General features: G+C 36.2%; 1 protein-coding gene across 3 annotated transcripts in view; it reads left to right on the forward strand.

Annotated features, from left to right (window-relative positions):
• Window positions 1-12,256, forward strand: part of Gria4 (glutamate ionotropic receptor AMPA type subunit 4) — a 368,088-nt gene that overhangs the window by 290,552 nt on the left and 65,280 nt on the right. For all 3 annotated transcript variants that reach the window (XM_028771312.1, XM_028771311.1, XM_028771310.1), the window contains exons 8-9: window positions 10,007-10,174; window positions 11,276-11,380. In XM_028771312.1, the coding sequence (XP_028627145.1) occupies window positions 10,007-10,174; window positions 11,276-11,380 (273 nt within the window). The remainder of the gene's footprint in view (window positions 1-10,006; window positions 10,175-11,275; window positions 11,381-12,256) is intronic.

A 12,256-nucleotide genomic window follows, 5' to 3' on the forward strand; every position in this document is an offset into this window, starting at 1 on the left:
TTATTTTTAATTGTATGTACCTATGTGTCTGTGTGTGGGTTTGTGTATGTGAGTATACCCAGAGTCCAGAAGACATTGCCAGATCCATGAAGATGTTATTTCCAACAGGAGTGAGCAAATTATATGGGTGCTGAGCAAAAACTTCAGTCATCTGCAAGAGTAAAAAGTGCTTTTAATTACTGAGCCATCTTTTCTGGTGTGTGTGTGTGTGTGTGTGATAATATGATATATATTAATATATACTTTAATATGCATATACCATATTAATATATTATAATTATTTATATTAGATGAAGTTGTACATTATCAAGAAAACAGTTTACCATAGTTTTAAACCAGACACAGATTTAGGAGTCTAACATAGATTTAAAGAAGAAAGAGTCACTTGGGAAAAGAAAGCTAAGCACCGAAGATATGAGTGTCAGCTTCTCAAAAGAAGATACTTTATGTATGTATGAATGTATGTATGTATGTATGTATGTATGTATACATATATATATGTGTGTGTGTGTCTGTGTACATACCTATGTGCATATATATAGGTATCATGAGTATGTAATTAGCATTTGCAGAGGAAGCTCACAAGTGTCTACTCATGGGTGCATTTTGTCTCATCTGAAAGAATGGGTCCTAAATATCATATCAATGATGGCATTCTGCTCTGACTCCAACTTAGTTTTCTTGATCACCACATAATGAATGTCAATATTTAATCATTCCTCAACTATGCATTTCAGTAGACTTTTAATATATAATTTGAAATCAGACATAGAAAAATTAAAAACAACTAATACAATCAGCTATTTTATTTTCTAGCTATAAGGTTTTTTTGTTTGGTTGGTTTTGATTTTTGTTTTTATTTTTCTTGGGTTTTTTTTGTTTTTTTTTTTCCTTTTATAACAGTTTAATTCCATGCAAGTATTAAAGTCACTTCTAGGTTGAGGAAGTAGCAATATATTAAATGCAACTAGTCAAGGAACAAGCAAGACCATAAACACAAATAGATAAAGAAAAAGCAAGGCAATAAACAAAGTCCTGTGATCACTGTTTCTAGGGGCTTATCAGGATGACCACAATATCTGAGCCTACTTCTCTGTCCTAGCCCAAAGTCATTTTCTTTTTTTTCATTGGATATTTTATTTATTTACATTTCAGATGTCATCCCCTTTCTCCATTTCTCCTCCCTAGGACCCCCATCCCATCCCCCTCCTCCTTTTTGCTTTTATCCCATTTTAATTACATGGATCTATTAAGGTCAGTGCTAGGTTGAGGAACTACTAATAAAATAGATATAAATAGTCAAGGAACAAGCAAGACAATAAACACAAATACTCAAAGAACAAGCAAGGCATTAAACACAATTCTGTGAACACTCCCATGATCACTGTTTCTAAAGGCTTATCAGGATGACCAAAATCTCTGAGCCAACTTTCCTGTCCTAGTCCAAAGTTGTTTTTTTTTAAATTGGCTGTCAACTTCCCCTATTCAATACTGAAATAGAGAGGTACCTTAAAAAATCAAGGAATTACAAAATGAAGTGTTTACTGGTTGTTCATTATATACTAATCATGGTTGACATTTGAATGCTTGTGAGATGTGAAATGAATATGGTAATTGGCCTCCTGTCAGTAAAAAGTCAGAGGTCCTGTGCTTCAGGCTGTTTCTGGAATTTGGCATCTCCCACCACCACACCTCCACATAGAGTCTGACTCATACTGATAAGATGATAAGATGTTCTGCCAAGATGATCTGTCAAATAATCTAATCTGTTGTGTGCTTCTGTAATATTTCTTACCAAATCCTTATGTCATCAGATTCCTTTGATTAAAACCCCAGTTTGTACTTTTTTCTATAATAAGAGGCCTAAAATAAAAAGTGAACTAACATTGCTCTCAAAAAATCCTGCTTTGGAGAATTAGGCCTATACATAGTAAATAAATCTTTCTTGATTGGCTTTTTAGAAAAACGTCAGAGGTTCATGGAATAGATAAAAGATGATCATTTTAATATCACCTTTTTGATGATTTTTATACTATTACTTTGGGATAATTATTATGTTATAGTTTGTGGGATTTGCTTATAATAATTCTGGTTCATTTACAACTATTTATATTTAAAGCATTTTTACAGTAATTTCATAAATAAAGCTACATATCACATTATAACAGAATCCATATGACATATAAAGTTTCCACAGATCTTAGCATGATTCTGGACACCCAGAAAATATTTAATATACATATTACAATTTTATTGGTTATGTTATTTATTTACATTTCAAACGTTATCCCCTTTCGAGGTTTCCCCTCCGTAACCCCCATCACATTCCCTCTCCTCCTGCTTCTATGAGGGTGCTCCTCTACCTACCCATCTACTCCAATCTCACCACCCTAGCAATCCCCTATACTGGAGATTGAACGTTCATAGGACCAAGGGGCTCCCCTACCATTAATGTCAGATAAGGGCATCCTCTGCTACATATGCAGCTGGAGTCATAGGTCCCTCCATGTGTACTTTTCAATTGGTGCTTTACTTGCTGGGAGCTCTGGGGGGGGGGGTTCTGGATAGTTAATATTGTTGTTCTTCCTATGGAGTTGCAAACCCCTTCAGCTCCTTCTGTTCTTCCCCTAACTCCTTCATTGGGGTCCCAGTGCTCAGTCCGTTGGCTGACTGCAAGCATCCCCATTTGTATTTGTCAGGCTCTGGCACAGCCTCTCAAGAGAAAGCTATATCTGGCTCCTGTCAGCAAGCACTTGTTGGCATCAGCAATAGTGTCTGGGTTTGGTATCTGCTTATGAGATGGATCTCCAGGTGGTGCAGTCTCTGCATGGCCTTTCCTTCAGTCTCTATTCCACTCCTTGTCCATGTATTTCATTTTAGACAGGAGCATCTCTAAGTTAAAATTTTAGAGATGGGTAGGTGGCCCCATCCCTCAACTGGGGGCTGTGCCTAACCTCTGTATACAGTCTCTACAGGTTGATTCTCTCCTTTGTTGGGTATTTCAGCTAATGTTATCCCCTTGGGTCCTGGAAGCCTCTTGCTTTCCTGGCACCTGTGACTTTCTGCTGGCTACCCCCAGTTTCTCATCCCCCATTGCTACATACCTCTATTCAATCTGCCCAGTCTCCTCTCATACTTGATTCCGCCCCTTCTTTTGCCTCCACCACTCCTTTCTTCTTCCCAAGTCCCTCCAACTGTCTACCTCCCTTGATTATTTTGTTCCTCCTTCTAAGTAGGATTGAAGCACCCACACTTTTGGTCTTCCATCTTCTTGAGTTTCGTGTGGTCTGTGAGTTGCATCATGAGTATTCCAAACTTTTTGCCTAATACCCACTTATCACCCAGTACATACCATGTGTTTTCTTTTGTGACTGAGTTACCTCACTCAGGATATTTTTTCTAGTTCCATCCATTTGCTTGTGAATTTCATAAAGTCATTGTTTTTAATATCTGAGTAGTACTTCATTACATAAATGTACCATATTTTTTGTATCCATTCCTCTGCTGAGGGACATATGGATTGTTTCCAGCTTTTGACTATTCAAAATAAGGCTGCTATGAACAAAGTGGAGCATGTGTCCTTGTTAAATGTTGGAGCAACTTTTGGATATATGCCCAGGAGTGGTATAGCTGGGTCCTCAGACAGTATTATGTCCAATTTTCTGAGGAACCACCAGATTGATTTCCAGAGTGGTTGTACCACCATGCAATCCCACTAGCAATCTTTCTTCACATCCTCACCAGCATCTACTGTTACCTAACTAAGGATGCTGAACATTTCTTTAGGTGCTTCTCACCCATTCAAGTTTCCTCAGTTGAGAATTTTCTGTTTACCTGTGTTCCCCATTTTTAATATGGTTATTTGGTTCTCTGGAGTCTAACTTCTTGGGTTCTTTGTATATTTTGGATGTTAACCCTCTATCAGATATAGGGTTGGTGAAGATTTTTTTCCCAATCTTTGGTTGCTACTTTTCCTATTGACAGTGTCCTTTGCCTTACAGAAGCTTTGCAGTTTTATGAGGTCCCATTTGTCAATTCTTGATCTTAGAGCATAAGCCATTAGTGTTCTGTTCAAGAACTTTTCCCCTGTGCCTAAGTATTCGAGGTTCTTCCCCACTTTCTCTTCTATTAGTTTCAGTGTATCTGGTTTTATGTGGAGGTCCTTTATCAACTTAGACTAGAACTTTGTACCAGGAGATAAGAGTGGATTGATTTACATTCTTCTACATGCTGACCTCCAGTTGAACCAGCACCATTTGCTGAAAACACTGTCTTTTTTCCAGTGGATGGTTTTAGCTTCTTTGTCAAAGGTCAACTGACCATAGGTATGTGGGTTCATTTCTGGGTCTTCAATTCTGTTCCCTTGATCTACCTGCCTGTCTCTGTACCAATACCATACAGTTGTTATTATTATTGCTCTGTAATAGAGCTTGAGGTTAGGGATGGTGTTTCCTCCAAGTCTTTTTAGTGTTGAGAATAGTTTTCGCCATCCTAGGGTTATTGGTTATTCCAAATGAATTGAGAATTGCTCTTTCTATATCTGTAAAAAAAATTGAGATGAAATTTTGATGGGGATTGCATTGAAACTGTTGACTGCTTTTGGCCAGATGGCCATTTTTACTATATTAATCCTGCTAATCCATGAGCATGGGAGATCTTTCCATCTCCTGAGGTCTTCTTCAATTTCTTTTTTTTCAGGAACTTGAAATTCTTGTCAAACAGATCTTTCACTTGCTTGGTTAGAGTCACACCAATGTATTTTGTATTATTTGTGGGTATTATCAAGGGTATCATTTTCCTAATTTCTTTCTCAGCCCATTTATTCTTTGAGTAAAGGAAGGCTAGTGATTTGTTTGAGTTAATTATATATTCAGCCTCTTTGTTGAAGTGGTTTATCAACTGTAGGAGTTCTCTGGTGGAATTGTTTGGGGTCACTTAAGTATTCTATTATATCATCTGCAAATACTATTATTTTGACTTCTTACTTTCCTTTTTATATCCTTTTGACCTCCCCTTGCTGTTTAACTGCCTAGCTAGAACTTCGAGCACTTTATTGATAAAGAGAAAGTGGGTAGCCTTTCCTAGTCCCTGATTTTAGTGGAACTTCTTCAAGTTTCTCTCCATTTAGTTTAATGTTGGCTAAAGGTTTGATGTACATTGTTTTTACTATGTTTGGGTATGGGCCTTAACTTCATGATATTTCCAAGACTTTTAACATGAAGGGATATTGAATTTTGTCAAATGCTTTTTCTGCATCTAATTAAATGATCATGTGATTTTTTTTCCTTTGAGTTTGCTTATATAGAGAATTTCATTGATGGATTTCTGTATATTGAATCATCCCTGTGTCTCTGGGATGAAACCTACTTGATCATGGTGAATGACTGTTTTGATATGTTCTTTGATTCAGTTTGCAAGAATTTTATTGAGTATTTTTGCATCAATATTCATAAGGAAAATTGATCTGAAGTTCTCTTTGTTTATTGTGTGCTTTTGGTATCAGTGTAACTATGACTTCATAGAACAAACTAGATAGTGTTCGTTAGGTTTCTACTTTGTGGAATAGTTTGAAGATTATTGGTATTAGGTCTTCTTTGAAGGTCTGATAGAATTCTGCACTAAAACCATCTCGTCCTGCGCTTTTTTTTTTTTTTTGATTGGAAGACTTTTAATGACCACTTCTATTTTTATTTTTTTAGGGGTTATGGAATGGCAGATGATTTATCTGCTCCTGATTTTACTTTGGTACCTGGTATCTGTCTAGAAAATTGTCCATTTCATCCAGATTTTCCAGTTTTGTTGAGTATAGGATTTTGTAGTAGATGTTTTGACTATTATGTGACAGGAGGAATTTCTTCTCTGGTCCAATCTATTTGGAGTTCTGTAAGCTTCCTGTATGTGCATGGGCATCTCTTTCTTTAGGTTAGGGAAGTTTCCTTCTATAATTTTCTTGAAGACCTTTACTAGCCCTTCAAGTTGGTAATCTTCACTCTCTTCTATATCTATTATCCTTAGGTTTGGTCTTCTCATTGTATCCTGGATTTCCTGGATGTTTTGGACTTGGAGATTTTTGTGTTTTGCATTTTCTTGGGCTGTTGTGTCAATGTTTTTAATGGTATCTTCTGCCCCTGAGATTATTTCTTCTAGCTCTTGTAGTCTGTTGATGATGCTTACATCTATGACTCCTGATCTGTTTCCTAGGTTTTCTATCTCCAGGGTTGTCTCCCTTTGTGCTTTCTTTATTGTTTCTATTTCCTATTTTAGATCTTGGATGGTTTTGTTCAATTCCTTCACCTGTTTGGTTGTGTTCTCCTATATTTCTTTAAGGTATTTATGTTTTTCCTCTTTAAGGACTTCTACCTGTTTACCTGTGTTCTCCTGTATTTCTTTAATGGAGTTATTTATGTCCTTCTTAAAGTCCTCTATCCTAATCAAAAGATGTGATTTTAAATCAGAATCTTGTTTTTCAGGTATGTTGGGATATCCTTGGCTTTTTGTGGTGGGAAAACTGGGTTCTGATGATACCAAATAGCCTTGGTTTCTGTTGCTTATGTTCTTGCGCTTGCCTCTCACCATCTGGTTATCTCTCTGGTGTTAGATGGTCTTGCTGTCTCTGACTATAGCTTGTCCCTCCTGTGAGCCTGTAGGCCTGTGATCTTATTTGTGTTAGCACTCCTGGGAGAACAACTCTGGGCTCTGGGAAAGTCCCACTTGGGCCAGGTATTGGAGCAGAAGTGGTGGTCTCACCTGTGATCTTAGGCATTCAATACTTCTGAGAGACCAGCTCTCTCTAGACAGGATTGGGGTGAGGAGAGCTTTGGCACAGGGTCAGCTCTGAGGTGCAGACAGAAACTGGAAGGATCATTTCCCTGGCTGTTCCTCAGTTCCTGTCACATATTACTATCTAATATACATTTTGTGATTATGTTCTGAAAACCTTACTCAAGTAATAAGTGATACAAAAATTAAGCCATTGTTCTTAAAAAAATATAAGATTATTTTCTGAGAGCTTCTAGTTCCGACTTTCTGTCAATTAACCAATATTTTGTTTTATTCATTTTAGTTAACTTCATTTTCTTCCTTAGTATTGACGTATAGTCACTCTTCAAAGGGAATTTCCTTAATGCACATATTTGTCAGAAGCACTAGTGTCTTCTCATATTATGACCATTAGGCAGCAATCAATGCTATGGTTTAGACCCTTTTAGCCTCTAAAGTATCCTGGAAAAAAAAAAGCACAAATTTGGGTAAAACAGCACCTACTGAGCCACAAAAAGTGTACTTATTTACATCATGAGAACAGAAACAAAAAATTGTAGTGTTTATTTAACTAGAGCTAGAAGTTTGCATATTGGCTAAATCAAATGTTCCACTTCTCTGTATATGCCTATAAGTGCCTGCAAAAGTATTAAGTATTGATTTGGAGATTGCAAATAAATGTTTATCAAGTAAAGAAATTCAAAACCAGAGTCTATAAATGTTGAGGGTTGGGTATAATTAACTGAATCATCTTTTAGTTCGTTAATGTTTATTCCAGGAATCAACACATGATCTCTGATCTTGTCACCTTCTTTCAGGAAAAGAAATAATAATTACTACTAATAATGAAATATGAGAACAAAGGTCCTTTTGATTTCATGATTCTTTGCTACTTTTCTGATATCCCAGCTAAACAGAACTGTCCTCTCTAGTCAATGTCACCAAGTATAGGTGTCAGTCACCAAGAGTAGGTGTCACCTCTACAGTCCTTTGCCTTTATCTGCACTATTCATCTATTCCAACTTCCTTTTCAAAGGTCACTTCAAGTTTCACCTTCTCCATTATCTTCCTTTATACTTTCCATGATATTAGATTCTGCTACTCTCAACCAAGACTTAGTGTACTTAGTATCTGGCTCCTGTAAACTCCTATAAGGACCACGCACTACCAACCTTCACATTTCACATTTCTTAGCCAGTGGGTTTTGCAGCCAGCTTGTCGGGTAGTAATGAATAGTCAGCGTCACAACTGCTGCAGTAAACAAATATTTTTTTTATTTTTCTGCTTTGTTGTCTGTAACATATATTTTATATTCTATAAACCTAGAAGTAACAGAACTTGAATTTATTTTAGTTCTTTCCTTTCAAAGTCCAATTTTCTCTACTGAACACTGATTCTGCCTGTATTTGTCTTTTTTACCTATAAATGTTGAAAAGCAGAATTCACCTCTTCATTCTGATTGATGGGTAGGACAGAAAATAACTCCTGGCTAAGAGGTAGTTTTAAAGCTGCTCGCAAATGAAATGTTTATTTAATATATATTTTTTACATGTCATCTGAAATCTGGGTATCCATAAAAATTTTTGCTACACTGTACTACAATAAGGCATATGAGAAAGAGTTGGAGTTTTTGACAAGGTAAAGCCAGTTTAAACTCCAAGCTTCTGTCAGCTCTTGGGCCCTATTAAATTCCAGGCCTTTGCTTTTCCAGCTGGCTATTTGCTTTGCACTGCACCCCACTGTGTAACACTATTTCCTTTTTCTACAGGAAAGTAAATTTGTCTGCTTTTTTACCATCTCCTCTTGGCTTCATTCTTCCTGCTTTGAAAAAAAGGCCCATTTTTTTTTCTTTTTTTTTTTATCTCGTGATCCTGGCACACCAGCAGTACATTTTATCATTTGTCCTTTAGGTCTTTGGGGAGACATCTTTATTTCTCCTTTTTATTGTCTTGCCTTGGAAGAAGAAAACTTTGGAGGCTTTTTCTACTCAGACACATGTTGGGTAGAGCAAGAGAGAAAGCTCATTAATATTTAGGGTAGCAATTTGCTTCTTTTCCTTCAGCTTCTCCATCCTAACTAAGAGAGCACAGGCCTTTGCTTATTTCTGTGATACTGTTTCCTGTATGCTCTTATTTTAAATGATTCTTATACATCCTTTTAATACAAGATTCATGTTCATTTCCTCTACTACTCAACAATGCTTTCCTGAAATTCATGCAGCTTTAGTTTTTCTCTTCCTGTACTAATCATATTGTTTCTGTTTAGTTTCTACATTCACAATTCTAAATGGATTTTCTTCATTTGCAGGCAAAAAACAAAAACTTTAACCCCTGATTCACATGGCATAAGCCTGTCGTTGATGAAGATGTGAAAAGTGTTAACTATATGGAATTCCTAAAGCAGATAATGCAGTTATTGTCATGACTAGTAGTTGATGAGTACTATGTCTTATCTCCCATGCGTTTAGAAAGTCTCTAATCAAACATCGCCAAAATTTACCAGAGTCACATTTTTCTATTCATCTTCCCTCACATCCTACTTTACACTAATAATCTTGCCCAGGGGACTCACTCTTTTCTCAAAGAGTTACATGGATGGTCATCAGTACACAGATGGTTTATATTTTATATATCTACACTGATACTCGAATGGAAAGTTAGAGCAATAGTTAACTCATCAAACTGAACTCATTCATTGAATGACAGGTACAATTGATAGGTCTATTGAAGTTGAATAAAATATCCTTAGCATTGCATTTCTCAACATGACACAATTCCTCTGGGAGGATAAACATAGATATTTCAAGTCAATGAATGCAAAGTAAATCTCTGAGAACACTGTTAGGCATTTGGTGAGAAAGAAAAAAGAATAGCCCTCCTGGAGCTAAGCTACTCCAATGCAGGATGTAATAACACAGCCTGTAGTATCAATCCTCTACCTGTTTATACTGAAATACAACATAAAATCACAACCTGCGGCCTTTCTTCTTCCAGATAATAGAAAATTGTCCTTCAGCGTCTCTATTTTCAGAGTGGGTTTTCTCCTTTAAAATTAGAGCCATATGATGTGCCATACAGTCTTTGTGTTAAAGCAAGACAAGACATTTCCAAAGCCATCATCATTTAATTATCAGTACCATGCTAGCTCTTGAGAAAGATGGAGTTTTTGTCATAAGCCTGAAGAGGTCCAAGATGTCTCATTGTGCTAGACTTTAACTTTTCCTTTCTATACCGTTTAACTTGATCAGTACACCTCTGCTCTCACCTACGATGGTGTCCTGGTGATGGCTGAAACGTTCCGAAGTCTCAGAAGACAGAAAATTGATATTTCAAGGAGAGGAAATGCAGGGGATTGTCTGGCAAACCCTGCTGCTCCCTGGGGCCAGGGAATTGATATGGAGAGAACACTGAAGCAGGTAACTCATAATTTTGCTTTATTTCATGAACTTTTGTAAGAATAGTATGCTAAAAATAGACTAATCCATTTGAGCGTTAATGTCTATTATGATTTCCATGCTAATACATCAAGCATTTAACAGTGTCAAACATTTTGTTTAGAACTGCAATGGTTATTCATTATATAGATGTGTAGTCAAGATGGCACAACAAATCCAAAAAAGCCTAAAACAATGAAGTTGCTCAGTGTAGACATACTTGGTTAGCAAGAGCCCAGTGTTCCATAAAATCACTCAAGGACCCGGCCTGGCAGAACAGCTGCCATTTTGAATGAATAGGTTGTTGTAGGAAAGTTTTTGGATGACAATTGAATTATTCATTTCAATAATGGTTCTAATATCTGCCTACAACTTACATCAGAAAGGTCATTACCGTCATTATCCACAAGGAGTAAAGAGAATATAAACCTAACTTGCAAAGGAAGAAGGAGAAATGTTTGGCAGAGCTAAGGACTACTTCGGTGCATCTTTAACTTTGGATTAAATGACTAATTTTATTCTTTTATGCTCAAACAAACAATATATTTTACATAACTGGTGTTTGGTAAAGTTATTAATTTACCTGAAATATGATGAATTCAAAGCATAAATAAAATGAATGGGAATCAAAAGGTAATTTGGAATCCAATGTGCTTGGATACTTCAAATGATGTATTTTTAGCTTTTCATCTGTTAACTCAGTGTTAGCCAGAAGAATATGATCTGTTGTAGGAACCCTAGGTATATAATCTGCTGTGAGATGATATTTTAAAAAAATTAAAGATTGACTCTAAGCAAATAAATTTCTCTTCTATAAAGGATATTTTAATATTGGGAAAGAATTGTGCTATTTAAAATGAAACATTGTAAAAAAAATTCATCTTCTAGGTCTAGAGCAAAATAACTTTTAATATTCTTTATATGCTTTCTCAAGGCTCCATCTCAGTAGCTCAAGCATCCAGTGACATTCCAGAGAGCTTATTGTAACTTTTAATTAACAGCCTTTTATGGTCCTTAGACTAGCAGGTTTTCCTTAAGTGAAGCTCCTAATGAGTATATGTGTGTTTTCTTTTTTCTTCACAGGTTCGAATTCAAGGACTGACTGGAAATGTTCAATTTGATCACTATGGACGTAGAGTTAATTACACAATGGATGTGTTTGAATTAAAAAGCACAGGACCTCGAAAGGTGAGCTACAACTGAACTGAAAAATAATTTTTTTCTTATTTTCATGTGACACTCTTAAAGGCTTATAGGAGAAAAAAAGCTTGATACTCTAAACTTAATTTTAAGTGACACTCATACCTAGTATTTTCTTGATATGATATATGTATAATTTTTAATGATGTGACAAAATGAAACAATTAATTTGTCATTATACCCTATAACTCACAATGGGAGCAATGTGGCAAGGGGAGCTTGGCAAACAAATTTAGGAAACAAAATGCACTCCACAGAAAATAACACAATACAGTAAGTATGTCCATGTATGATCTGTGAATCATCAGAAAGAGTGCAAAGAGACCCTGCTAAAGAATAGATGTACTTTAAACAGATTGTTGGTTCTCCAATTAATCAGGCAAATGAAATTGAGCAAAGGAAAGGAAATGGAAGATAAAATAAAGACAACAATTACTGGGCTGAGGAAGGAGAGAAACACCTGAGTTCAGGAAAGTGCTAGCTCAAGAGTTTTATACTTAGAATGAATCTTAGCATTGTTTCTGTTACTATAACAAAACACCATGACAAAAAGACACTTAAAGGAGAATGGGTTGGTTTCTTTTTAGAATTACTTGTTACAGTTTATCACTGACCTCAAGTACAGGTAGGAACTTGAAGCAGGTCACATGATAATCACAGTCAAGAAAGACAAATACATGGATACTCTTTGCTTGCATGTGTGCTCAGCTCAACTACCCCAGTCTTATACAGTTCAGAGCCCCTCACTATGAAATAGAGCTGCCCTCAAAGAACTGGCTGTTCTCATATTAATTAAGATAACCCTGGTCTAGACAATCCCTCATTGAGAGTCTCTTCCCCAGTGCTTCTAGATGTAACAGGTTG

Source organism: Grammomys surdaster, unplaced genomic scaffold, assembly GCF_004785775.1.
Source record: "Grammomys surdaster isolate TR1022 unplaced genomic scaffold, NIH_TR_1.0 206, whole genome shotgun sequence".
Taxonomy (NCBI): domain Eukaryota; kingdom Metazoa; phylum Chordata; class Mammalia; order Rodentia; family Muridae; genus Grammomys; species Grammomys surdaster.